Consider the following 27,486-nt stretch of genomic DNA (forward strand, 5'->3'; position numbering starts at 1 on the left):
AGGGACTGGCATATCGTTGACGGCACATTTTTCACTGTGCATTGGGAAATAAAAATGACAATAAAAATATAGATTTGCCATGATGATTATCGGCCATGAGTTTTTTTCTGGGAACTCAGGAAGAAATAATCACTCAACAAACCCCACAATACAGGATTATGTCATTCCCAGTTGACATGCAAATCAAGGTTATAACATTTATTATTACAAAATGTTTAACCAAAGCATGTAATTTCACCTAAAGTCCACTATCTTGATGTCATCATACAATGTGAAATGACAGATGAAAAAAAAAAACAGAAATCAGCATAGATGCTATAGTAACTGCAAATAACACATTGAGTAACAACACGTACAAGTAAAGCATTTAAGATGAGCTGCATTAAAATGTACTTCCTTGAGTCGGGCAAAAAAAAAAAAAAAAAAGTGAGGGAAGGTTTGAATTTGCAAATAAGTGGGGAATTACTATAAAATAGTTTGGTTGCTGTTGATCTTGGGGCTGTTTGTTGCTTCCCTCCTAACTGAATGAATGAACCAGGTATCGTCCGTCACAGCGTCCACTTGAGACATCTGGTTTCACGGTGTGTTGTCAAGCACTTGACGCAGCAATACCGCCCCCCACAGGTTGTGCAAGTGTAGTTTGACGGGAAGCCGCACACGCAGCAGAAATGGCGAGGTGGAAGCGACGAGGGAGGAGCCAGCGCCGAGAGGTAATTGGGCTCCGGTTTATCCGCCAAATTCTCCTCCTCGAGGAGCGCCGTGAAGGTTTTCCTGAAGCGCATCTTGAAGTGGTCGCCTCGCGTCTTCCTCTTCTTCTTCTCGGGTTCTTCTGTTTCACTGAAGGCGGGTAGGCGAGCGGTCAAACCTGCCGGTGGTAGCGAACTCAGAGGATCGTCCTGGAAATTGTCTTTCTCCAAAGCCTCGAGCTGCCGACTCAGCCTCCGTAATCGGGTGGCATCATCAAGAACCCTCCGCTGACCTGCCTCCACGCGAGCCGAGCTTTTCTTCTCGAGCACCATGTTGCCTCTCTGTTTGCGGATGTTGGCTCGTACTGACTTCCGGTGTTGCCAATAATATGAACTTCTAGAAAGTGCTGCCAGGCGGCGCTGTCGGCTGTGTTTTGTTTGAGAGTTCGACAGCAAGAGGGAAGAAGATTACCTACGTTAAACACGTTAAAAATTTAAAAAGATTTCATCTGAATTTATAAGTGGGTTAGAATTTTGGGGTACTTACTGTATTGTGCTGTGTGCTTCACAGAAATTCTGTTGTTGTCGAATTTGAGACCCCGCCTACCCATGACGCAATTTCCTTTTCGTTTGCTGAATGGGACGGGACAGTAACCGGAAGTGGTCTTCCGCGCTTTCTGCGCGAAATTAAAGAGTGGCGGGAGTTGTTGTCAGGTCAGGCCTCTGGGAAAAGAAAGTAAGCTAACTTTCCTCATTTCAACTACAATCTTTCAGAAACACAGCCGATCTCAGCATGACCACCGAAACGTTTGTAAATGTAAATCAAATTTGCGATAGAGCGATACTGATGCGATTGTGATTGTTACTTAGCTTGTCACTGTAGCACACTGTTGTAATTTCGAACTGAAACATGCAACGCATGAAGAGACTCGGTTGATCAACATTCGTATGTTATGGTCACATCAATTGAACTATTGATTAGAAGAATGTAACAGCAATAAACTGACAAACGATTTTAACCACGAGTTTTGTACTGCTCCTCCATTGTGGCGCACATAAAAGAATCAACAGATCATGTGTTAGTGGTCTTTCATTACATTAGAATTTTTGCCAGATTATTGCAGACTATACCTTGATAATAAACAACCCTTAAACTCTTCCTCAATGTTGATGTTTGGAAAGTCTGCTATGAGTAAAATAACTATACATTTCTTATTGGAATAGCATTTTGTTAATTTTGACGACTAAGCCAGTGTTTAGATGAGTGTGTTTTTGTTTTTCAGTTGTAGTCATGGAATATAAAAAGCGCAATGGTGGACCTTTCACGGGTGGCATTTCCCAGGCCAAACGCAACAAGATGGCCAGCGAACGGGAGGACAGTCCCTCACACTTTGAGGAGGAATTGTCCATGTTTGATGATGCGGACATGGATTCAGAGGAGTTGGAGGGGCAAGCCGGTCACGACGTCATTCCCGTTGGTATGTAGGAAGTGTCGGAATTGAAAGTTGAATCGGGTATGTCGTTAAATGAACCGCTCTAACCCTGTTTTGTGTGGTAGGTGACCTCTTTTCGACAGACCTTAACCCTCGCTGGCATAGACCTCACGCTCCTTCGCTCGACCCATTCTCTGATTCTTTGGTGTTTCAACAGATTGATCTGGACTATTATTTAGGTACACTTAACCATTTCATTCTGTGAGAGTGCGCTGTAAATCTAAGAGTGTTTTGTTTTCAGGAATGACTATAAAAGGCATGCCCGGTCAGTCATATGGAAAAGTCCCCATCATTCGAATGTTTGGAGTGACGGACAACGGAAACAGTGTGTGTTGTCACGTTCATGGGTTTGCACCTTACTTCTACGTCCCGGCCCCAAATGGTGAATACTCACTTTTTTGTTTTTTTGTCGGTGAATGCAATCTATTTTAAAACGTCCTCTCTGCTCCTTCCGAAAAGGGTTCACAGCAAATTACTTGGGCGACTTCAAACGAGAACTCAATGGCGCTGTGTTGAAGGACATGCGCTCCAACAAAGACAACATCTCCGTCACCGTGCTGGCTGTGGACATCATCCGCAAAGAAAGTGAGGATGCTGAATCAAAAGAGATGACAACAGGAATGAGTTTTGTCATGACCGTCGACCCTCATCATTGTGATTGTTCACGCTCTCGCCAGATATGTACGGTTACCACGGTAGGAAAAGCGTGGATTTCTTGCGGATCACCATGGCCATGCCTCGTCTCATCGCCCCCGCCAAGCGATTGCTGGAACAGGGCTTGAAGTTTGGACCTTTCCCCATCCAGTCTTTCCAATCCTTTGAAGCCAACATAGATTTTGAAATAAGGTGTGTTTTTTATGTTACGTTTGTCTAACAATGTGTAAACAATGATTTATTAGAATGCATCATCCTCATGAGAATTTTGTGTCGCCAGATTCATGGTGGACTGTGACGTGGTCGGATGCTGCTGGATCGAACTTCCTAAAGGTCGATACAGAGTCCGCGAAGAAAAAAGTGCAGTGGACGTAGATTCCAAGCAGCCGGGCAAGGTAGGTACTTTTTTGAGATTGCTGTGATTGGCTCATTTAATTCTGGGCTTTTTTTTTTTTTAGGAATCCTTGTGTCAGTACGAGGTGGATGTGGCGTGGACCGACCTGATAAGTCACCCAGCAGAAGGGGAGTGGCAAAGGATCGCGCCGCTCCGAGTCCTCAGCTTTGACATTGAATGCGCTGGAAGAAAAGGCATGTGTTAAAAAAAAAAAAGAAAAAAATCAAATGACTGTCAGTTATATAATAGATAATTTTGCACAAAAAAAAACAAAAAACAGGGATCTTCCCAGAAGCTGACAAAGACCCGGTGATTCAGATTGCATCCATGGTGCAGCGTCAGGGCGAGACGGAGCCCTTCATCCGTACGGTCTTCACGCTGCAGTCCTGCGCCAGCATTGTGGGCTCTCAGATTTTGTGCTTCACTCAAGAGAAGCAGCTTCTGCAGGTAAACACTGGCCTCACGATGCAACAATTCGTTTTTTTGTTTTTTTTTTCCGATTGTCTCAATGTGATATTTTTTTTGTGTTTGAGCAGAGCTGGGCCGAATTCCTCAGAACAGTCGACGCTGACATCATCACCGGTTACAACATCCAAAACTTTGACTTCCCTTACTTGTTGAACAGAGCTGCTACTTTAAAGGTTTTGACGCATCATTGAATCTACTTGAATACTTTAGCGTTTTCTAATGACCTCTTTTGGTTGCGCAGGTCAATCTGTTTCCATATTTGGGCCGCGTGAGAGGGATCAAGTCGGTGTTGCGAGACCTCAACTTCCAGAGCAAACAGATGGGTCGTAGAGAGAACAAGATCATCAACATGGAGGGTCGAGTTCAGTTTGATCTGCTGCAGGTCAGCACGGACCTTTTTCACAACGCTGTCAGTCCAATAATAAAAAAAAACCAAAAAAAACCCTGGACTCTCATTGTTCTGTTTCCCTGTCAGGTTCTTCTAAGGGACTACAAACTGCGCTCCTACACACTGAACGCTGTCAGTTTCCACTTTCTGCAAGAACAGAAGGAGGATGTCCAGCACTCCATCATCACCGATCTTCAGGTAACACTCACTTTTATTGGTCAACCATCTCCCACAATTCTGCTCACTCCCAACGTTTTCCAACCCGCCTCAGAACGGCAACGAACAGACCCGGCGACGTTTGGCGGTGTATTGCCTGAAAGACGCCTATCTGCCGCTGAGGTTACTTCAGAAACTGATGTGCGTGATCAATTACATGGAGATGGCCCGAGTGACCGGAGTGCCTCTGACCTACCTGCTGTCCAGAGGCCAGCAGATCAAAGTTGTCTCGCAACTACTGCGACATGTGAGAGATGCATTTATCCGCGCAATCGTAAAACTCATCCCTGTCTAATCAATACGTCTTCATGGTAAGGCTGCCAAACAGAACCTGGTGATGCCCGTGGTGAAGCCGCAGGGAGGAGAAGATTACACCGGAGCAACTGTCATCGAGCCAGAGAAAGGGTACGTCGCTTGCCGCTACCGTTGTGGTTTTCATTTTATTCTGTATTTGCCGCCCGGCTGTTATTCAGCTATTACAGCATTCCCATCGCCACTTTGGATTTTTCCTCCTTGTATCCATCCATCATGATGGCTCACAATCTGTGTTACACCACCCTGCTGCAGAAAGGTGCCGCCGATAAACTGGGGTGGGTTTGTTTCAAAAATGAAATCTCCTCCAGAAATAGATCAAGGGATGAGGAACTCATTGGCGCTTTTTGGAAATTTTAGGTTGTCACCAGCAGATTTCATCAAGACACCCACAGGTGATCACTTTGTGAAGAGTTCTGTGAGGAAAGGCTTACTACCTGAGATTCTGGAGCACTTGCTGTCAGCCAGAAAGAGGTTTGGACTCTTGGTGCATAAATGTAAAACATAACCTGCCTGCCTGACTCCTCACGCCTGCTCTGTCTGTCCATAGAGCTAAAACAGAGCTGAAGAAAGAAACGGACCCTTTTAAGAAGCAGGTGCTGGATGGTCGGCAGCTGGCCCTCAAAATCAGTGCAAACTCCGTCTATGGATTCACGGGGGCTCAGGTGGGCAAGCTACCCTGCCTGGAGATCTCCCAGGTAAGTGCGGCTGCCTCGTTGCACCAGCGTCAGAAAAGGTTATTCCTCCAACGTTGCCCCCTTCGTGAAGTCAAAGCACAATGAGGTCACAATGAGCAAAGATTTAGTGGAGGCAAGGAATGGGGAAATAATAATAACAATATGTCGGTCTTTTCAATGAGTATGGGAATTGACACAAAAAAAAATTCACGGTCATCAAAAGCTTTGCGAATCTTCTTTAGTTAGTGGAAGCCAGAATGGCTTTTTCCAAATAAAATGTGGAACTGATTAGATTGTCCTCAAATAACACATTAATATCCTCTTTTGGATTCTGACTAAACCAGCGCTTAGAAAGTGACTTTATTGCCTCACGCCAAACTTGAATGATGACTAAAAAAGGAAATGAAATGATTTAGGAATGACATTTTTTTGGATTTTTTTTTACATATAGAGTGTGACAGGGTTTGGAAGACAGATGATTGAGGAAACCAAACGCTTGGTAGAGTCCAAGTACACCATTTCCAATGGTTACCAAGGCGATGCCAAGGTGAGGAACATTTGGATTCTCTAATTTCCTACACTTTTATTGACACTGTCAGTTGATATTGTTGAATTTGACATTTTCTATTTCAAAGGTCATCTATGGAGATACGGATTCTGTCATGGTAAAGCTCGGTGTCGCCACGGTGCAGGAGGCCATGAATATCGGGAGAGAGGCTGCAGAGTGGGTGTCTTCCCATTTCGTAGCCCCCATCAAATTGGAATTTGAGAAGGTAAACTATCACTCAACGATTTTGCTCACTCGTGTAGCGGAATAGATTATTGAGATCTTTTCCTTCCATTCCAAATTTGGACCAAACTCTCGAAATGAAATGTTCTCCATAATCTCTCCAGGTGTACTTCCCCTACTTGCTGATCAACAAAAAGCGCTATGCCGGCCTCTATTTCTCCTCCAAAGCAGACGTTCACGACAAGATGGATTGCAAAGGCATTGAAACAGTCCGTAGAGACAACTGCCCCCTTGTGGCCAACCTTATTAACACTTGCCTGCAGAAAATCCTCATCGACAGGTGTGCTTCCCTACAACACAGACAACTCCTGGGCAAATGATTCTTATTTTTTTTTGTGTGTTAAAAAAGAATAAGCATGTGTTGAGCGTGGTGTTCTATTTCTTTAGGGATCCCCAGGGTGCAGTGACGCATGCCAAAGAGGTGATCTCTGACCTGCTGTGCAACCGCATCGACATCAGCCAGCTGGTCATCACCAAGGAGCTGACACGCACGGCGCAGGAGTACGCTGGCAAGCAGGCGCATGTGGAACTAGCTGAGAGGTCTTTTGTTTTTTTTCCAATATCCTTTCCTTAAAATGCAAAAGGCTCCAGGGACACCAATTATTATTATTATTATACTATATAGTGAATGATCGCTATTGACCAGTGTTGTGCTCAAGTCACCTAACTATTTGCATACAATCAATAAAAATAACAAGTCAATTACCAATTTGTGTGTAATTGATCAGAATGAAGAAGCGAGACGCAGGAAGCGCCCCTAACCTAGGAGACCGAGTTCCTTACGTCATCATCAAGGCTGCCAAAGGAGCCGCAGCATACATGAAGTCAGAGGTTTGTCCCCTCCAGTGACATTCATGCTTGCTCTGTATTTACGCTGGTGACATTTTCTTTTTTTTTTGATGCTAGGACCCCATCTATGTACTGGAAAACAACATCCCCATTGACACGCAACACTACCTGGACCAGCAACTATCCAAGCCCTTGCTGAGAATATTTGAGCCCATTTTGGGAGAGACTAAGGCAGAGAACGTCCTCCTCAGTCAGTGATTTTTCTCGCAGACAACATTGGCGCTCAGTTGAATGAAAAACATAAACACGACTTACGTTTATTTCAGAGGGCGACCACACGCGCTGTAAGACAGTGTTGACGTCAAAGGTGGGAGGCATGATGGCGTTCGCTCAGAAGAGGAGCACTTGCATTGGCTGCAAGGCGGTCCTGAAAACAGACAGTGTGTGGATTTTACTTATCTCCAGGAGCTTTATATGGATGGAAGAGTGGTGTAGCGCTTAGCTGTCGATTGTCTCTTTTGCAGCTGCTGTGTGCGATTTTTGTAAGAAGAAGGAGTCGGAACTGTACCAGAAAGAGGTCGGTCAGCGCCGATGTAGCCCAAGTCACTTACGTGTTCTGCGTTTTCATGAATTGGGTTCAAACTTCCAGATTTTCCATTTAAACACCCTGGAGGAGCGTTTCTCTCGACTGTGGACTCAGTGTCAGCGCTGCCAAGGCTCCCTCCATGAAGAAGTCCTCTGCACCAGGTGCGTTACGCTACGCACAAGTTGCGTCGTCCGTTCACTGAAGCGTCCTGCTTTACTCCTCAGCCGTGACTGCCCCATCTTCTACATGAGAAAGAAGGTTCAGAAAGATCTGGATGATCAAAGCAAGCTGGTGTCTCGTTTTGGATGGTGAGACCATGTTCACATCTGGATATGTTACAACACTGTTTTTTGGGGGATTTGTAAAAATGCACAATTCTTTGTATTTTCTTATATGAATAAATTGATATGCTTTTCAACCTAAGTATTTTTTTTGTCATTTTTATGTAATATGAAATTCTTGCCACAGAGCATCCTTTATAATGTGACATGACCAAATCAAGTACTAAAGTCTTATAAGCACACATAAGTCACATGACTAATGTTGATTTTCATTTTATTATAAAAACAGTATTTGAGTCCACAGTTTTTCCTTTGTACAGTAAAAAATATTAAATAAACTCCCAAAGTTCTTAGCAGAAAGATAGAGGATGGACTTTGGGAAAGAGCAACTCTCCCCCTGGCAGAGGCAAGTGGGGAAGGGGGGGGGGTCCAAGGGAAGCAGCAACTGGGATGAGGCAGAAAGATGGAGAATGACTGTTCATATCTCCTGCATTCTCCTCTTTTCTGTGCAACGCAGTTCATTTGGATCGATATTCTCCTTTGACTCCAACTGGAGAATTGTAATAAAAAAAAAAAAAAATAGAAAGAGCCCATCACGCTCACGTTTCGCATCCCAGCCGATGTACTCGATAGATTACAGGCACACAGGTATGCAGCCCCCCTCCCCAAGTCTCCCAAGCTCCACGATGAATGTCTTTTAAGGAAGGAGTGCACACACATTCGAGGGAGAGGGCCTGCATGTTTGCGAGGGAACGTTCCCTTCCAGCATGGCGGATGTCCGTTAACACAGGCTGGCCGGGGACATCACAACGTGTCCTCTCGACTTGTCAAACTCACAGCAGCAGACTGTTGACAAACTGCAAGAAAACACTGACATCTGAATTTTTTTTTTTGTTCCGCCCCCCCCCCGCCCAGGATACACAAACGCACATATAACTAAATAGATGAAAAGTGAAAACAAAACAAAAAAATCCGCTAAACCCCTTCAATAACAAAAATAGATTTCTATAGGAAATGTGGCGCAGTCTCAAGGTACATCACGCCCCCACCATAAAAGAAGACAATAAATAAAGCAAAGCCAAACATAAAAAAAAGAGAAGATATGCATCATGTTTGGATTGACATGAATAATAATAATAAAAATAATAATACAAATTTCACTCTGCAAAACAAACAGACTGAACGGTGGTAAACAATTCCATAATTAAAAAAAAAAAAAAAAAGATTATTTGCATTATTTTACTTCCTCTAATTCTTGAATACTTAAAAACATTTCTTTAAAAGGCATTTTCCCCTTAACCCTCCAAAAATATTACCTTTCACGCACTGTATTCTGCAAGACGCGGGGGTGCGACACATCCGCCGCCCCCCCCCCCCCTTTATCCACAATTGGCAAAAAATATATTAAACAGCAATAACTTACAATTCATTTACTCTAATTTATTTAATGACTGCTTGATTTATTGTTCATCTCCCATAGGAAGTTCAGCTCAATGCATCTGTATTGAAAACGTTTTAAATAACATTTAATTATACGTATATATATATATAAAAAAAAAAAAGAAAGGCTAAGTAAAAAAAAAAAAAAAAGATAGATAGATAACACTGTCCTGGATGAGTGCAGTTTGTGCGAAGGATCCGAGCTTTGTTTTCTTTTTCCAAAGCTCGACATGACACATGAAGTAGAATTCCTACATGATGTCTAAAGGGTTGTGATTGATGTTCTGGCCCAATGGGTCCTGACTGTTGCCCCCCTGCCCATGTAGAGCCGCCATCCCACTCAGCTGAGATAACATGGCATTCTGCTCCGAGCCAAATTGTTCCATCGAGTTCTGTTGCTGCTGGGATGAAGGCTGCTGCTGCTGCTGCTGCTGCTGCTGGGGGACCACCATGCCTGGGTGGTGCTGGTTCAGGTGGGCCGGGTGGGGGGATCCCGTCTGCATCTGGGGTGATATGTGATGAGGGGACGGCTGCGGCTGCATGCGCGGCGACGGGCTGGAGTGCGGCGGCTGCGACTGGGGTCTGGGTGAGGGCTGGGGAGAGCGCACTTGGTTGGCCAGCGTCTGGGCCATCTGGGGGGGCTGCTGGGGGCTCATGGGATTGCTGTGCTGCGCCGGCGAGCCCCCGGTGCCGAGATGTTGCTGCTGTTGTTGCAGCAGCCTCTGGTGGAGGGCCTGCTGAAGGAGGGCCTGAGAGGGCGAGGGTCCGTTTTGAGCCGTCTGAGGACCCTGGGACGGCTGCGGGGGTCCTACGCCGCCACCGGGCCCCGAATCGCCACCGGGCAAGCCCGTCACAGCGTTCTGCTGCTGTATCTGGAGGTGGTGGTGCTGTAGCCGCTGCTGCAGCGCAGCCGCGACTTGTTGCTGGGTCGAGCCGGGGTACCCCGGACTCTGCTGGCTGGGGGGACCTCCGGGCTGCTGAGGACCTCCCGAGGGGCCCTGTCCCACTGGGGGCTGCATGTAACCCTGGCCCGGTGGGGGCTGGGGCTGCTGAAATTGAGCGTGATTGAGCCCCATCTGCTGTTGATGTTGATGCGGTTGCTGCTGCTGTTGTTGTTGTTGTTGCTGCTGCTGCTGCTGCTGCTGCTGCTGCTGTAGTTGTTGTTGTTGAAGATGTCTCCTCATGAGCAGCTCTCGAAATTGGGGATTGTTCAGATTGGCCATTTGTGACCCCTGACCCTGCAGACCTCTTCCGCCGGCTTGTTGTTGCTGGAGAGCTGCAACTTGCTGCTGCTGCAAACCACCAAGGACTGGTCTCTGCTGCTGCTGCTGCTGCTGCTGCTGCTGAATTTGCTGCTGTTGTTGTTGAATTTGCTGTTGCTGTTGAATTTGCTGTTGCTGTTGTTGAATTTGCTGTTGCTGTTGTTGAATTTGCTGCTGTTGTTGAATTTGCTGTTGCTGCTGCTGCATCTGCTGCTGCTGCTGTAGCTGAGCCATAGTAGCCATATTGGCCCCTCCTTGGCTCCCCATATGCATGGCCGATTGGCCAGTCGCTGCATTCATGTTGGCCTGTGGCCCCCCTCCCGCCATCACATTAGCGACAGGACCCCCGGTAGGTCCGGGACCTCCCGGGCCACCTTTGTACTTGGAGGCCCTCTGTTTGATAAAAGCAGCCATGAGTTGAGGGTTGGAGCGCAGGATGTTGAGGACTTGTTGCTGCTGGAGTGGCGAGCTGGGCGAGCGGAGAGTGCGTAAAAGATCCTGCAGGGCGGCCTGGGTGATGTTGCCACCCGCGACGGCTCCTGGGACCCCGACGGCTCCTGGCCCAGCTCCTGCCAGCATCGCTCCAGCAGCACCTTGCTGCTGCTGCTGTGGAGGCTGCTGCTGTTGTTGTTGCGTCATAGTCATCATGGCAGTATGGCTCTGAGCTTGCTGCTGCTGCTGTTGTTGTTGTTGCTGCTGCTGCAGTTGTTGTTGCTGCTGCTGTTGCTGCTGCTGTTGTTGCTGCTGCTGCAATTGTTGTTGCTGCTGCGCTACCATCAAAGCCTGATGCCCCATTTGGTTCATCATAGCCTGCCTCTGCTGGGGTGGCATCCCCTGACCTGTCCATTGTTGTTGTTGTTGTTGCTGCTGTTGCTGCTGCTGCTGCTGCTGCTGTTGAAGCGGAGTGCCCATCCTCTGCTGCTGAAGTTGAAGCTGAGATGGGATCTGGCCCTGTGGAACGTTGCCTTGCTGTTGTTGCTGATGTTGTAGCATGGGCCCACCGCTGCCAACCATCATCCCGGCCGAAGCGCTCTGCTGCTGCTGCTCCATGTGGGCTCGAGCTGACTGCATTGCGGCTTGGCTTTGAGGTGGCATGACCTGGGGTCCTACCGCCCCTGCGGGCCCTGGGTGTCCCGCAGCCATCTGTTGCCCTTGGGCTTGTTGATGGTGGGGGTGAGGAGGCATCAGGCCCGCGGCCGCTTGTCGCTGCAGCGCCATCTTCCTCTGGGCGTCGGCGACCCTCTGGATCTTCAATGCGATCTCCACTGCGGCCGGCGGGGGGCCGGAAGGCTGCTGCTGCTGCTGTGGAAGAGCGGGCTGGCCTTGGAGCTGGTTGAGAGGTTGAGCCCCGACGTTCCCGACCATGACGGGGCAACCGGGTTGTTGCCGAGGCGGCGTCGCCGATCCCAGAACCGGTTTTCCTTGGGAATGGTGGAGCGGAGAAGAACCGGGGGCCCTGCTAGCAAACACAGGCATGTTGTTGGAGTGCTGGTGGAGTTCCTGATGGTTGCCTCCTGCTCCACCTTGCTGCTGGACCTGCGAGAGCATCTGGTGCTGATGTTGAGGGGAGCTCATTATGCCCCCAGTAGCGCCACCTCCTCCACCTTGCATCTGCTGAAACTGGTGGTGAAGCTGCTGTTGCTGCTGCAGAGGCATGCCACTCGGTTGAGGAACTTGCTGACCTCCGGGGCCTGGACCCAATCCTTGTTGCGGGACGGCGGGCATGGTCTGAGTGGGCGTCTGAGGAGTTGGAGGTTGAGTCCCGACAGATGTCGGCGTACTGGGCGCAGTGATGCCATTCGTGCCCGGTGACGGCAGTCCCATGACGGGCGCTCCCGGTTGACCTCCAGCGGGCTGGCCCACCCTCTGCATGCTGGCCATCCTCCTCCTTAACATCTGCGCTTGTTGCAGCCGGTGCTGAAGTTGCTGCTGTCGGAGTTTTTGCTTAATGTTGAGGCAGAAGGGAACGGGGCATTTGTTCTCCTGGCAGTGTTTGGCGTGGTAGCAGCACAAAGCAATGAGCTGCTTGCAAATGGGACAGCCGCCGTTGGTCTTGCGCTTGCAGCTCTTGGTGTGCTGAACAACACGCTTCATCTTCTGGCACGACGGCAGCGAGCAGTTGGCGTTGCGGCACTGGCAGGCGTGGACCAGGGATTGGATGCAACGCTGGATGCTCAGACGCCGAGAGTCTCCTGGACTCTGGGTGGACGCCGCCGCTTGGTTGTTGCTGTCGTCATCCAGCCCAAGTCCCAACTTGTCCATTTTGTGCTCGTGGCCTTTAGTGTTATAGCAGGTGATGCACAAGTCATAGTCCTGAAGGGGAAATGGAGAAGACAGAATTTCAGAATATCATTAAATCAATTCTATTGATCACAATACTTACCTCGCAAACAGTGCAATGGAAGCGCGTCTCCACGTGGTGTTTACACTCATTGCAAGTGTAGACAAAGCGGTCCTGGCTCTGGTTATGGAGCTCCACCAACATACACATGGAACTCCACATGGAGCGCCTGAGAGAGCTGAACTCCAGATGCTTGTCCCTGGCCAACGTTAGGAAGGCGTCACGGCCATCCATCAGGTCACAGGCCATCAGGGGGTCAGGGTCACTGATGGGGGGCAGGGAGTTGGCAGTAGGGCCAGCGATGAGCCGGATGACAAAGAAGACCTAAACAGAAAAGAAATGATTGAAAGGTGTGGATTCCAGACCAAAAAAAAAAAAAAAGAAGTCATTATTTTTCTATTTGGAAAATGAGAAGCACAAACCTCCTTATGTTTCTCCATGGTGGCATAGAGTTTTTGGGACAAGTCATTGGACACGTTGGGCATTCCCGGCTTCTTCTTGTTGGCTCGGCTCATGCTGCTCTTGTTCTTGCTGGTCTTTTTATTGTTCTTCTTTTTGGCATTTTTGCTGTCTCCTTTCGTGGCCTAGGGAACATTAGAGTCCATTTCAACATCATTGTCACTCCTCATAAACAAACGAGTCGGCGGCTGTGTCACGTGACCTACGCTTACATCAGTACTCTCGTTGCAGGTACTGTTTTCCTCCCTCTTCCTCTCCTCCTCTTCCTGCTCCAGCTCCTTGATGCTCTCCTCCAGGACGTTAGGCCAGAAGTCCCCCTCAAAGTACGGAAGCTCCTTCGCGCTGGTCAGGCGGTCCTCTGTGGCTTGTTTGAAGATATCCTGGGGAAGAAATTGTCATATATAATCTTTTAATATCCCAAATTATAAATTTGGGCTCATCGGAACTGTGAGATTGGCGTACGGCTCCAATAGATGAAAAGTATTACCTTGTAATCATGGACTATGCGCTCAGATACCGCCTTGTCCAGCATCCTCTTGTACCACTCTTGTAACCTTTTGGGCTTGGGGATCTTCTGGTCCGGCGGGTGGCAATGGAAAATGTAATCGTCGCCCTCACTTGGAGGACACGCCCAGATATGACCTGTTGTGAACCTAAAGCAAGACATGAGAACATTGACTCATTGAGAATATGCTTGAATGAATCCAGTTTTGACTTACCCGAGCCTCTTTGCATATTCCAGGTAACCAAGCAGGATTTCATGATAGACGTGGGTCCTGAGATGTCGAGGTTTGAAGAAGTGAACGCTGTCCAGGTAAGAGATATACACACGTCTCTGATTGGGGGGCGGGCAGTCAGAGCCGTACTCTTGAACGTGCATTCCAAAAAAACACACATCTGCTCCGTCAATGTCTTCAAATGCAAATAAGGCTTTCATCCGATATGGGAAGGACTCGGACATTTCTCCACTGTCCACAAACCTGGGAAATGAAAATAAAAAAAAGGGCCAAGATGAGCAAAACATTTTTTTTTTTTACGTTGGCTTTCCCTCACACAACGCTCAATGGGACTTTATGGACTATGCAGCCGGGTTCATTTGTCCGATCCTACCTGGACTTCATGCCCGGTTTGACCTCAACCACCTTGTCGGAGACGTGGACCACTCGAATGGTGACCTCGCCAGCCTCTAGGTAATTCTGTCGTTTGATGTAATCGTTCACTCGCGACTCCAGAAAGCTCCCCAGCTTGGTCTGAGGAAGCCCTGGAAAACGATCACATTTAGTTTCATTTCGATCAAATTTGAAAGAACTAGAAACCTAGAAATTCTCTCCAACTTACTTTTAGCTGCATATTTGTTCTCTTTCCGGGTCTTATTGGCCATCTTGAGACAGTTGTCACAGACAAAGCTGTATCGAAAGAAAGACTCTTAAACAAAAGTACAAATGTATGGAACGACTCAATGTGTCCAAAATCCAAGAATTAGGGCGATTAAATTATTCACGTAAATAAATATTTGCTCACCCTGAGGGCCAAATGGTTTCATGATGCAGAACACAGATCTGGTGCATTTTACGACCGCAGTCGCTACATTCCACAAGCCTGAGCAAAGAGGAACGATGAAGGACAATATAGCATCAGTTAGGAGCGCCATTGAAGTTCATCCTTTTGCCATTCGCTATGAAATATTGATCATAACATTTGCAGAAATGTTCAAAGGACTTACAACTCAGGATCAAGAGTGTCGTTCTTTTTTCGCTGGAATTGGTCTTTGTTGATGGACCTGCCAGAGAGACCAGAAAAGTCAACCGTGAGAATCATCCTGAGCTTTGGCAAATATTCAAAGTTCTTCACAAAACGAATTGAGGAGAGAAACCCACGTTTGAGGCTGGGAAGGGTCATCGCCCAGGGAGACGCTCTCGCCCTGGATTTCGTTGAAACACTTCTCACAGAAGTGGTACCTGTCAGCAAGAAGCCCATATTTTGGTGAACTACACCGTTCGCCATCAGCACAGCCAATCACAGAGAGGGCACGAAGAAGCAGCCGCCAATCAGGGCAGGGCGGGGCAGGCCGGGGGGCGTACACACAGGAGGAGGCAGAGGGCAAGGAAGGTCGTCGCCAGCAGCCAATCGTGATGCAGAAGTGTTGTGTGGGCAGGGGTTTTGAGTTTGAGCGTAAATTTCGGAGTGGATGATTGGTCACACCAAAGCAGGCCAATGCAGACATCACAAGCGTTAAAAAAAGGGAGGGAGGGAGAGAAAGGGAGGGAGTCAAAATGAATATTTAAAAAAAAAAAAAAAAGACGTGAAATAAATCGTTACAGACAGGGACAATGATGTTTTGGGGAGGAAGATGGGGGGTGAAGGAACAGTGTGGACAACAACCAACAGAGGACAGAGAGCCAAGGCAAAGCAAAGATTAGCATCAGACATTCAGTGATAAACAACAACAACTTTACAGCAACATGAGGGCTCAGTCTCCAAAACATGAGGGTGGATGAGAAGAAATATTACGGTTGAGCAACAAAAAGACCCTTTCTGTTTATTTATAAAGTGGGAACCCTCTCTCGGACGGTGAGCAAAATTACCCCAAATTAGTAAGCAACAAGTCAGGAGCCCCACTTTATGAATGACAACACAATGAAAATCTAAATGGTCAATGATGAAAATGGAGGCAGGGTGATATTTTTGAAGCCAAATTAAAACTCATTTGTGATTGTACCACCACGTCAATAATACTAAAGGGCAGAAAGTATTATTAGTGTGCAAAATACAAAAACAAGTTGAGCTGAATTGGAAAGCGTTTTAAAATTCCATTGTCAAAGTATTATTTGGAGGTGTGTCCAATGAGCAGACAGCCCTTACCTGTTCTGGTAGCTAAAATAAGCAGCATCGCGCTGGATGGTGCATAATTGTTTTCCATAGCAGCAAAGAGTTTGGGGGGAAAACTCAAACTAGAGCAAGAAAGACAAAAACAAAAATGGCGGCCATATTTATCAGTGCATAAATATTTTGGGGGTGATTTGTTTTTTTGGGATTGTGTCTGCTCACCTTCCTTCCACAGCAATATCCGAGACCCTGCATAACAGGATCGATCTCGGTCTCAAAGACCTCGGCCAGCTTGGAGCAGTACTTGTACACTCGGGATGTCTTGCGGTTGTACAACCAGGCGTTGTTGAACATCAGCCAGATATCCTCCACATACTGCCACGGCTCTTGGTACTGCCCCGTGTCCAGTTTCCGCTTGACTGTTGACAGGTCCATGGGGTTCTTCACGATGTCAAAGTAGTCCTGGGTCGGAAAAGGCGTGGTCCGGATTCAAAAATCAAGGAGGAGTAGAAATTGAGGGTGAGAAGAGAGAGCATGTCCAAGAGGCCGAGATGAGGGATCGAGAGCGCCATCGTCAGCGACGTCAGGCATTGAAGTTGGACCAGAGTAGGGAGAGAAGAGGGTGCAGGGGGGACAATGTTGTTGAGCACTGCAGAAAAGAAGGTTTGTGTGCAAACAGAGAGACATGACAACTTCGGCCCTCGAGATCTTCGCTTTGCACCTTGGACCGTACATTTATGCCGATGTCGGAAACTGGGACCAGCTGAGAGCCATGAGTCTGCTCATTTGGACTTGGTAGCAAAGTTGGTTGCAAAAGAAGGATGATTATTATTTGCTTTTTTTTCCCATGCTTCCTTCTGTTCAAAAAGTAGCTGGCTCAGAGCCCCAGCTGCTTAAGTTAACGGGGTGCAAAACTAAGAACCGACCGATCGGAGCAAAACGGCAAAAAGCAGACAAAAGCTTTACGTTTTTTTAAGCAACATGGCGGACGGCATTAAAAGCGCCAGCAGCGTGAAATCAAGCCAACTGTGCCGAGGTGAGGCAAATATAGAAGTTTGGAAATGTTCTTTTGAAGCGGAGATTTTGTTCCTGTCGGACAATTGATAAAATTAGCAATTTTACTATTAGGACGAACGCAGATGGCGTGATAACAATTTTTAAAAAATACTGTCATATATCAAATCGAACTCGAGAGGCAGTTTCAAGTCATCCAGTCGTGCCTGTTCATGAATATTTCTCCATTTCACATGAAACAATTTCTGACAGGTTCAGGCACACACACACACACATTGTCGTCAATATGATCAATTAGTGCCCCGCCTCTACACACTGCCTACTAACGCACTGCTACTGGTGAGGAACTGAACTAGAAAGCAAGCGATGGAACACACAAATGGCCGACATGTTGTGATTGACGAAAGGCTACTTTGGAAATGGTCAATGAATCAATGCGATAAATAAAAGCAATTGGCTTATGAACGTTAAAAAAAAGCCACAAATACTTTCATATCAAGCAATGTGGTATGAAAGCTTGACTGTCTTTAAACTATTTATTAAGGGCCAGTGGAGGCTCGGAACATATTAAATTGTATCAACTAAAAACTAAACATTTCCGATGTAACTGTATTCAGCACATAGTTGTTGCTTGTATTATGTTCATAAGAGAAATTGCTTTGATTTACAGATGCGTAGATATGTGTCACATCCAAATCTCCTTTTCTTAACCTTCGACATGCAATAGAAATGAAAGCGTGAAGGCATTGTGGTCAAATTATGCCGATAAAACACACTCAATAGCAATGCCAAAGATGGGGGGGATGATAGAAGATGAAAATTATGTCAACCAAAAAAAAAAAAAAACTACATTTTTAGAGGAGTTGAAGCAAAATGGCAGCCAGTGCAGTCCCTTACCAGGTTAGTTTTGTTACTAGTTCGAATACGTACGGGTATTCCCAGTAACTGGGGGTCCACCGGCTGACGGAAGGGGAGGGACTCGGGGTCCTGCCGGTACAAAGCCTCCAGGGTGGGCATCAGAGCCTGACGTAGCTCCTCGGGCTTAAAGACTGGAGCCAAAGACAGCGAGAACAACAAAGAGCACAAAGGGAGCATTAAGGAAAAAATAATTGATGTGTGACTACATAGCTACCATTTGAAAGATGTAGATGACCTGCCCCTTTATTAATATATTCAAAGTTATTTCACTGACCCACGGGATTCAGTCGGCGGCTATAACCACAATGCATTTAAAAATCAATTATTTCTACTTTTTATGTAATTAATTGTTGCTGTCTCTGGCAGCAGTAGGGGGGGAAAAAAACCAAGAACTGCGAAAATTACTTTTCTTCTTGCTCTGAGTGTTGGCTGGGGAGCCTGCAGATGCCTCGTCTTGCTCTTTGGGCTCTTTTTTCACTTCGGGCTTCTTGTCTTCCCCAGTTTTCACTGAGGAAGATGCAGAGGACGAAGATGTATCCATGGCCTCCGCTTCACACCCATTTTCTGATAAATTCTCCTTCTTTATCTGGGATAAAGATATGATTTATTAGTTTCGGTAAGAAACCGATGACACATTTGGCTAAAAAAAAAATTATTTGACAGTTTTACCTCATGCTTCTCCTCCGGTTTATCATCAGGCTCAACTTTGCCCGTCTTGCCCAGAGACTTGCCCTCTCCTTGACTTTCCTCTGCTTCTTCCTCTTCTTCTTCCTGCTTTTTCACTTCCATTTTGATATGCTCCTGGATGGGACTGGGACCGTCCTGGTGGGCAAGCTGGGAACTTGGATCAGCGCTGCTGCTGCTGACCGAGGCTGGTGAAGACACCTGACCATCCGTTGTTACGGGAACCTTAGGGGACAGCTTCTGAAAAGAAAAAAAAAAAGGGTGAGATGGTCTAATGATTACAAATAATGGAGGAAGGGGGGGGTGAAAAAGTACTCACTGGCGTTGGCGGCAGCTGTAGTGGCACATGTGCATTCTGGATAGGCACAGAAGAAGCCTGAGCCGCCTGGGGGCCTGAGGTAGTAGCACCCCCGAGCGTCTGCTGTGGAAGCTGATGAACCTTCTCAGAGCCCCCCACCTGCCCTTGCTGAGTCGCTTGCTGTTGATTCTGAGGGGGCAGCTGGGGCGTACTCGGGGTCTGCGGCTGCGGCGTCTGAGAACGAGGTAACGTGGGCGTCGTCTGATGAGGTTGAGGCGTTAAGCTGCGCGCTGGTGATGGAGAGTTTGTACGAATGGGTGGGCAGTGAGGAAATGCGTTGGGCTGATTTGACGTCGAGGACGGAGGCAGGTTGGGCAGAGGCCCTGCACCGCAGACACCGGCGGCCCCCCCAATGGAGCCACCAGAGGGTGCAGAGACCGGGGCAGGGGTAGCCGATTGAGCTGAAGGGCTGCCGGCTGGTAGCGACGGCGGGGTTGACATCTGGTTCTGCAAAGATGAAGGTCAGGATGATTTCAGGACTTTGATTCGCTTGTTTACTATCTCATCGTCATCATCTCGGGCCTGAAATGTTTACCAGCGGCACAGCAGTTTGTGATCCTGGCTGGTTGACACCAACAGGACCAGAACCAAGACTAGGACTGGAACCGGGAAATTGGCCTGATGGGAGGTACTGGTTCTGTAACTGCGGGGCATTTGGTTGCCCCAATCTTGTTGATCCCATACCCATCTAAAAACAAGACCAAGAAAGTTTTGGTTAGATATAAAATGTCATCTTATGTTTTTGTCTTATCAAAACAGGTCTAATTTGTCACTCCACTTCTTTTGGTGTATTTTAGAATGTACTTAAAATGTATATGACATTGAAATTTTACATGCAGGATACCGACCTGGTTCATCGGCGAACTGAGTGTAAGCGGCGGTGTCGACCTTTGACCCAGTGACTGCATCCCCAGCTGGCCAAACTGGTTCATTCCTATATGGCAAAAAAACAACAAAAAAAAGAGTTGGGGTGACATTAAAAGATAAAAAAGAAATAGATAAAAGCAGATATGCTGTTATGTTAGAATCCATAAATTCAACATCATCTTTCGATAATCTCGACATCAACGTTCATAGATCCTTTGAAATCTTTCAACAGGAAGTTGAAGAGACACACCTGCTGGGTTCTGCATCCTGTTCGCCATTTGATTCGGTCCTCCTGGTCGAATCATGGATGGATCAGTGTGAGGACCATCTGACACAATGAAAACATCAGTAACAACATTGATCGATTGGATTGTAAAAATGGTATGTATCCTTACTTGGAGGTTGCCCAGGGGGCATGGGGGGCCGGCCCAGACTGAGAGGGCCCTGTGGGAAGCCTGAGGAGGCCAAGCTAGGTTGCCCCGGCATCATTCCCTGCTTTTGGAGACGTGTCCTCCTCTTTTCCTCAAGCTCCTTTTGGATCTTGTAGATCTTCTCTGCCAGGAGGTGGTAGTACTCGGCCTTGAGAAAAGTAGCAGATGCGAGAATGTTACAGCCCAGATGCATCAATAACAATTCATGACGATATATATATATATTTTTTGCTCATTGGACACAAAGTGTTGTTGGTATTTACCCTACTGTTGGCAGACTCATACATGTCCCCCTCTACTTTCCGAGCATACGCCACCAAATTTTCCATCCGCCGGTCCTTCAGAGCAGCTGGGTCAGGAGTAGGAAAGATGGCTTGTACGCTGTTCGCCCAAAAAAAAAAAAAAAAAAAAGGTCAAATTGAACGAAATAAAACTTGTTTTGCCCTCTAAAAGTGACACCAGGCAGATAATGTTGAAAATATTTTGATCATCTAATATGAAATGAAAATGTGTGTGGGTTTCCATAGAAAAGTGCAACCCAGTGAGAGGTGGGGAAAATGAATCGATGAAATGGTCTGAAGACTCACAGCTTGTGTACAAGGTGGTTACGCAGGTCTTGCGTGATGTCTTCATGCCAAGACTTCCTCATGGCTGCAGAAGGAGGAGCCGCAGTAGGCATGGATCCAAGGTTCCCCACACCATCATTCATTAAACTGTGGTGAAATCCCGAGGGGAATGAAACGGAGACAACATTTGGTATGTTAAGAAAAGCTGTTTGATTTTAAGATCCCCATGTCAAGTCGTCTTACCTCTGCGCATTTAAACTGTTTTGCAACATGGCGTCTGGCAGCAGGGGCGCTTGGTGGTTTGGGGGCTGCACTCCACCATTCACTCCCATTGAGTTTCCTCCTGGGTAGAATTTTTTTTAAAATGTGCCTAACTCAATTGACTTGTAAGTCAAGGTGGCACAATATGAGAAAAAAACGTTCATAACGAATAGAGAGAACTAACCCATGACATTCAGATTACGCAACCCGGGTTGCCCTTGTATCCCCTGGTTTGGCAAGTTGGCCTGGGGTTGGGATGACTGTGGTTGCATCTGGTTGCCCTGATAGGTAAGACCAAGCGCAGCGTAGGCCCTCTCTATAGAGCTGGGGTCGATCTGATTCGGCGGGGTCAGGTTTGGGCTACTGGACTGCCCACCCGGTACTCCTGAACCTAAAGAGTTCACCAAACCCAGCCCTGCACTACTGACAAGAGCTGTGGTGAAGGGAACAAAAAAAAATGAAAAGGGGGGAAAAATGGTGAGATTGAAGAAACCCCCCCCAAAAAATATACACGTGTGCTGTCTGTCTGTCTACTCACACTGCTGGTTTCTCTTGTCTCCAGCGTTTTTCAAAGGCAGGCACACCGGACAGTCCTGCCGCGTGCAATTCTTCCAATGAGAGATGATCTGTCTTGATGAGGCACAGTGCGCCACTAGGACCAAAAAAAAAAAAAAAAAGTTTATGTTGAAGAAGGAGCAAAAGAAAAAAGATTTGACAATGACGATATAACAAACAGTTTAACGAGCAACTGGCGCCAATAAACTCACCCTGGCAGGACTTGCCAGCCTGGCAATGAGTCATGTGGTTGAGTACGTTCTTCATGGTACGACAGTGAGGCAGGTTGCACTGCCTCACTTCCCCGTTTGCTTGCTCCCTTCGCTGGCATTTGTGCGCATGGAGCAAGAGGACTAGCTGCTGTTGAATAAGCTTACGCTTCTCCGGGTCTGCTGTAGGGGGCGCTGTGCAGGGACCTGCCCCTACAGCACCCAGTCCAACCTGAGCCGCTCCCGCTGCTGCTGCCGCTGCTGCTGCTGCTCCACCGACTGATACGCTGCCGATGCCTGGAGGTTGCTGCTGCTGAGGCATCTTGAAATAAGAGATAAAACAAAATTTTTCAAGCGATCTTCTTTCTCCATACACTGATTTGTTTGATCAGTAGGAGAAGGTGAGCTTCAATGACAGCATGTCATTTCTTCACTCTGATGAAAAGCAACCTCTCTTCAGCCTCCCCAACACCTCACACACACTACAACTACTACAAATGATTTAATCAAAGCATATCCTCTATGGATGAAGACGTGCATATAATCCATCACCAAATCCTGACAGTGTAATTAAATTCACCCCTTTTTTTTTTTTTTCTACCCGACAGGATCATGATACACTTTTCCGCTTTAATCAAATTGTCTGAGCGTTTGAGTAGTGTGCATCTTTTCCCGGGTGACTTTGGGTGAGGTAACACACTCGACTTGTCAATCTCAGGGTTGACACATAGGGGCAAACAACTATTAATGTTCACATTTCGAGACAATTCAAAGGGCCTGCCAGATCAATCAAGTATGCTTGTCTTGAACCAGGATATCATTTTTTAAAAAAAATAATTCTTACCATTCCAGGCATGCCTTGACCCGATGTCACCTTCTTTTCCATGTTAAACTGGCTGGCCATATTGTTGGTCATTCCGGCCTTAGTCTGGAGTTGTGGGCTCAGCCCTGCTCCAGGCAGCCCTTGGCTAGCAGACGGACCATAGGGACCACCATAGGGGCCCGCATTGGCAATCATATTCATCTGTGGGAGGTGAAGAGAAAACGCAGATATTGGAAAGATGGGAAAACTAATATGAGGGATTAGGTGAATAATTCTCCTTTTAAATGAATGCATGGGAGTCAGATAGTTTCTCCAGCATTTAAACATATTGAAATTGCGGAAAAAAATGGAGCTGACTAAGGTTCTTCTGATAACTTTCATTTCCAGATTTATGTTCCATTCCGTGGGAAATTGAGATGCACAGTGGTCAACGGGTCAATCGCCGTACAGCAGGGAGTCAAACTAAACCGCATCCCCGACATACCACAGACTTGCAACAACGACCAACATCTTGAAATGTGAATATTTTCCCAAGAACTAAAGTATGTGACATTCATGTTTGGGTTCCTTACCTTGTTCAGTGCTCCTGGTTGCTGCGGTCGTATCCCTGGCTGACCCCCGGACCCCATTTGCTGACCTTGCTGCTGCTGTAGTGTTTCGGCTAGAAGATTACTGTTGTTACCCATGCCAGCACCGCTAGGGTAAGCCATTCTTGACGAGCCGTTCATCACGTGACCCGCCATCAAGCCTTGCTGTTGCTGTCCATTGGTGCTTCTCTGGCCACCCATCCAGCCTCCAACCATCCCAACCTGCTGCATTAGTCCAGTTTGTTGCTGCTGGCTCTGAGGGGGCATGCCTTGAGGTGCACCGGGGGAGATGCTGACACCTCCCAGTATGCCCATGGAAGCCCCTGGTCCGGCACTGTTGGAAGCGGGGCCACCCTGCTGTGATGGTCCACCAGTACGCAAAAGTTCGGACAACTGTTTGTGTTTCGCAGCAGCATCCTGGCCTCCCAAACCAATGCCTCCGAGACTTGTATGGAGTTGGTTGATGTCTCCTCCATTGGTCAGACCCAGGTCCGAGGAGCTGATTAGCTCGTCCGGGAGGTCGTGCTCAAGGTCAAAAAGTGAACCAAAATCTAGAAGTAACAGTCACAAATTACAAGCCAGTAAAATTAAGACAGACTGATTACATTGAAAACCAGTAAAATAAATATGCCATGTGGCATCGAGGTGACTCACATTTGAAAAACATTTGTTTATTTTTATTACTAATTGTTTTCAAATTCTGGACCGTCTCTGCCTCATCGCTTATTGAGTTACAAGAATCAGTTTACTTGTATATTTTATTTAATGAATGGTGGCTCAAAACTACTGAATGAATGTGAGGGTCCACAGGAAAAGGTTTTTAAGTGTAGTATACACATAAAAACTCTTAAAGGTCTATAATTGATAGTATTTAAAAACAAAAGCATTATACAAGTAATTATATTACCAAATCAATCAATTCAGTTTAATTTTCACAATGCAAATCAAACCACAGTTACTTTTAAAGTACAGATTATTTAGAGATGTAATTTATAGGAGACTAGAGGAAAGTTTGTTGCAAAAGTGACTTTATTTTCTAAGAGTAAAGTTGTAGAAATGATTCCAATCAATTGAGATTGCAAGAAACTTATGTTTCAGTATCGATGCATTATTATAGCCATTATTGTCCACACGTCCAAAAAGTATAGTTGTTTCGTAGTCATAGGAAAAGTCTAAACACACGTAAAGTTTATTGCGTCTATGCGTCAAATAGTGGAATAATTTTATTTCAAAATATTTCAAAGCACAATTAAATTGAGAGGATTGCAAATGGTTTGGAAAAGTGTCGATCGATTATTTGGGGAAGGAGTGGAGCATTGTCGCTGCGCTGGCAGACAATGGAGGGAGAAGCAGAAGGGGCATTGTCGGTAAAACAAAAAGTGAAAACCACTTGGCCTTAGAACTTACATGGAAATGCTCGACAATTCCTTTAGAACGCGGCGCCATATTTAAAAAAGACGACATTTTGTGATTTGATTCGAACGCTTCGCACAACTTCAATCAAGTATTGAACAATGGTTAGCTGCGTTACAATTGTTCACTTAAGCCCGAGTCTAATGGCAGCGAAAATACACGTCTAAGACATTTAAGGGACCCCAAATTTATTCTCGCTTTGACCAACAGTAGTGATTTCAGCGACGGAAAAGCGTCGTTCTGATGATCGATAGGGTTGAGTAAATTCTACGCCAATGTGTTTAGCTAGCCGGCCGGTGGCTCCAGTAGTTTTTTTTTTTTTTTTTTTTAAACAAGCTCGTCGGCTAGCCCATTCTTGTAGCGTCACTTTCTCTAAGAAAACAGTTTCATAAACTGAGTTTTGTATGTTCACGTTGTTGTTGTTTTTTGCGATTGTAATATTCTTCTTATGCCCGCCTGGTCACGTCCGTCGTTTTTGTTGACTTTTAAAGCCGAAAGTGAACTTTGACGGCAATTTGGAGTGCTTCTACTCTCCCATTGTTTGGAGGTGGATCTTGCACTCGCTAGCTTAGTTAGCGCACTGATGCTAACGCTTCAAAACATCACTCGGAGAAAGTTGATCGTGCCGCCAGCTGCACTTTGGGTTTGCTCTCTAGCAACACACTTTCCTCCAAAATCGACTAAGAAACACACTCAGGCCCCGAACAAGTTGTTTATATCGGTGTCAGATCAATTCGTGCAAGTCTGCAAGATGAGAAAGTAATAAACGCACACTTTCAAGTTATTGTCTCCTCGCAAACAAAATGGATACGAAATCTCTACATACCGTTTCCATCACTTGCAGACACGGAGAGCGCTGGAGAGGATAGCTTTGGCCTCTTGGCTGAAGGCGGGCCGGACTCCAGGACATTATCGGCCATATTTTTGACAAATTCAAAAAAAGAAAAAAGTTTTAGATCCACAAAGGGCAATCGTGTTCGCCCTTATTTGTGCTTTCTAATCCGAATTGCTTCCGATCGTCCCCCCACCGCTTGGGGGACGGGAGGGGAGAAGACGGCTATGTTGAATTGTTCCACCGCTCTCCTTCTCGGTTTATTCCTGTGTACAGAGATCAGGCCCCCCCTTCCCCTCCCTGGCGGATAGTTTGTTTCTTCGCTGATTTGAACAGAAGGAGGTGGGAAGGTGGAGTCGGCGTGCGGTCCGCTGACAACCGCACGTAGCCTGGGCTGCGCACAATTGTCCCAGGATCCTTCCTCCGTCGCCTTGCTAAGTCTTATCCGCCATGGTGGCGGAGCAATCCGGTAGTTCTGCTTGAAACGCTCCGGTGAGGAGTCCAACGGCAATCCCGATCAGCACTTTTTTGGCGAGCGAGGTTTTTTCCCTCATGCAACACTGGGTGAATCCTCCGTTGTGTTACCAATTTGACTCAGCTGGACATACATCGCGGCAAGATTTCCCAATTCTCAAAAAGGCAATCAACTGGTGCGTTGCGAAATGGTGCTGCCTCCCGTAGAAGGGGAATTAAGACAATGCTGCACAAGGACGTATAAGAATAGTGTCCGCTCAGAGAGAAAAACTAAAATGGTCATGCGTGAGATTGATCTGTGCACTTGAGTGTTTGAATCATGCAAGGCACTGGGGTCCACAAGAACGGGCTCATATTGCACATCTGCTGGTTACAACCCCTCGGCGCGATCGTGCCTATTGCAGCATGCAGGCGAGGGCAACGACACCAAAAGAAACTTGGCAAAAATCACAAACGGTGCAAGCGATTCTCAACCAGACTTTATTCGTGGCTAGCACAGTTTCGGGAGGGTAAACTAAGGTGCTAATTGGCGATGAGCGGCCAGTCAGATTGATCCAATTAGCCTCGTTTGATTTTTTTTTTTTTTTTTACAGACGATCACTTATCTGTGAGCATCTCCCATCGTTTAACTCTCGTTAGAAACGCTTGAAAAGCAAGACCGGAGAAACCTAGAATGCCACTCACTGCACTCGGTGATGGTTTTCCCTGTCCCCTACAAGAAAGATTTGGGGGGGAAAACTGAAGCCGGAGGAGTGCTGCGGAGATAATGTGACAAACATTGACGTTGCCTCGCTGAAGTAAATGAAGCAAAAAGGGTCGCTATCACGATCATGAAATACTTGGGGCTTAAACAACTCATTGACTCTTTTGTGATGGAGAATGCCCCCGCCGCTTTTGCGTTGCTTCTAACAATTTCTCGTCTCTTTAAATTTCTCTTTCTTTCCACCTCTCCCTTCTGCCCGGTAGCAATTTATTTATATAATTGTCTATGTGGGCTTTTTCCTTCCTGCGCGACGCAGTCATTATTATTTTTCATGTTTTCCTGCAGCCGTTTTTTCGCCAATTCCCCCGTGCGTTATGATATGTAGCCCTCTTCCGCGTCTTCGCTCCACGAAACACCCCCTTCCTTGGATTTTTTTTCAGAGTATTTCCTTCTCATATATAAATATATATATCACCGACTCCCGCTTCCTCGCCACAGCCGCCTTCTCTTTTTCCGGGGACGTCTTTTTCTCCCTGTGTAACACGGACGGGATTTGGCCAGGTTGTTTTCCAGCCGGCGGTTGTCAGAGCGGCTGTCACCGGTCGCCAGAGTCACTCCTTCCCTCGGTTATCTCCTCCGCTCGGACGGTCAGTCCGCACAAACAAAATGGCGGCTTGTTGTTTCTACTCCTCTGATGCGGGGGGAGGGATGGAGGTACGGCAACATTAG

At 46.8% G+C, this 27,486-nt stretch overlaps 3 protein-coding genes across 8 annotated transcripts; 1 reads left to right on the plus strand and 2 right to left on the minus strand.

Moving 5' to 3' along the window:
- Nucleotides 1-149: 149 nt before the first annotated feature.
- Nucleotides 150-1,265, minus strand: znhit1 (zinc finger, HIT-type containing 1). 2 transcript variants are annotated; one of them, XM_085934458.1, is made up of 2 exons: nucleotides 1,234-1,265; nucleotides 150-1,113 (listed from the first exon to the last, which is right to left on the minus strand). In XM_085934458.1, the coding sequence occupies exon 2, from the start codon at nucleotides 1,017-1,019 to the stop codon at nucleotides 549-551; it is 471 nt and encodes a 156-aa protein (XP_085790584.1). In that variant the 5' UTR covers nucleotides 1,020-1,113; nucleotides 1,234-1,265; the 3' UTR covers nucleotides 150-548. The 2 variants fall into 2 exon arrangements, with proteins under 2 accessions (XP_085790584.1, XP_085790583.1); XM_085934457.1 differs by having other exon boundaries at nucleotides 150-1,158; nucleotides 1,234-1,260.
- pold1 (polymerase (DNA directed), delta 1, catalytic subunit) lies at nucleotides 582-7,870 on the plus strand. 2 transcript variants are annotated; one of them, XM_085934451.1, is made up of 28 exons: nucleotides 637-710; nucleotides 1,258-1,422; nucleotides 1,970-2,164; nucleotides 2,245-2,358; nucleotides 2,421-2,561; nucleotides 2,639-2,764; nucleotides 2,857-3,025; nucleotides 3,114-3,228; nucleotides 3,292-3,421; nucleotides 3,508-3,674; nucleotides 3,764-3,868; nucleotides 3,937-4,077; nucleotides 4,171-4,281; nucleotides 4,355-4,546; nucleotides 4,616-4,704; nucleotides 4,773-4,889; nucleotides 4,972-5,085; nucleotides 5,162-5,309; nucleotides 5,740-5,835; nucleotides 5,924-6,061; nucleotides 6,183-6,358; nucleotides 6,466-6,618; nucleotides 6,807-6,909; nucleotides 6,985-7,117; nucleotides 7,194-7,307; nucleotides 7,392-7,444; nucleotides 7,517-7,614; nucleotides 7,678-7,870. In XM_085934451.1, the coding sequence occupies exons 3-28, from the start codon at nucleotides 1,978-1,980 to the stop codon at nucleotides 7,763-7,765; spliced, it is 3,318 nt and encodes a 1,105-aa protein (XP_085790577.1). In that variant the 5' UTR covers nucleotides 637-710; nucleotides 1,258-1,422; nucleotides 1,970-1,977; the 3' UTR covers nucleotides 7,766-7,870. The 2 variants fall into 2 exon arrangements, with proteins under 2 accessions (XP_085790578.1, XP_085790577.1); XM_085934452.1 differs by lacking the exon at nucleotides 1,258-1,422 and having other exon boundaries at nucleotides 582-710.
- A 121-nt stretch (nucleotides 7,871-7,991) lies between these two features.
- On the minus strand, nucleotides 7,992-25,718 carry ep300b (EP300 lysine acetyltransferase b). 4 transcript variants are annotated; one of them, XM_085934450.1, is made up of 30 exons: nucleotides 25,575-25,718; nucleotides 23,321-23,886; nucleotides 22,770-22,949; nucleotides 21,929-22,247; nucleotides 21,700-21,813; nucleotides 21,346-21,594; nucleotides 21,144-21,243; nucleotides 20,922-21,047; nucleotides 20,598-20,715; nucleotides 20,299-20,482; nucleotides 20,154-20,231; nucleotides 19,885-19,970; nucleotides 19,572-19,724; nucleotides 18,998-19,483; nucleotides 18,664-18,918; nucleotides 18,400-18,580; nucleotides 18,007-18,125; nucleotides 16,285-16,524; nucleotides 16,099-16,187; nucleotides 15,114-15,194; nucleotides 14,960-15,016; nucleotides 14,758-14,835; nucleotides 14,575-14,642; nucleotides 14,347-14,497; nucleotides 13,956-14,216; nucleotides 13,724-13,889; nucleotides 13,449-13,616; nucleotides 13,200-13,361; nucleotides 12,820-13,101; nucleotides 7,992-12,749 (listed from the first exon to the last, which is right to left on the minus strand). In XM_085934450.1, the coding sequence occupies exons 1-30, from the start codon at nucleotides 25,666-25,668 to the stop codon at nucleotides 9,426-9,428; spliced, it is 8,535 nt and encodes a 2,844-aa protein (XP_085790576.1). In that variant the 5' UTR covers nucleotides 25,669-25,718; the 3' UTR covers nucleotides 7,992-9,425. The 4 variants fall into 4 exon arrangements, with proteins under 4 accessions (XP_085790576.1, XP_085790575.1, XP_085790574.1 ...); XM_085934449.1 differs by having other exon boundaries at nucleotides 15,114-15,224; XM_085934448.1 differs by having other exon boundaries at nucleotides 17,974-18,125.
- Between the last annotated feature and the right edge of the window lie 1,768 nt (nucleotides 25,719-27,486).

The sequence above is a fragment of the Syngnathus leptorhynchus genome, chromosome 16 (genome assembly GCF_054491065.1).
Source record: "Syngnathus leptorhynchus isolate UIUO chromosome 16, UIUO_Slep, whole genome shotgun sequence".
NCBI classification, from domain to species: domain Eukaryota; kingdom Metazoa; phylum Chordata; class Actinopteri; order Syngnathiformes; family Syngnathidae; genus Syngnathus; species Syngnathus leptorhynchus.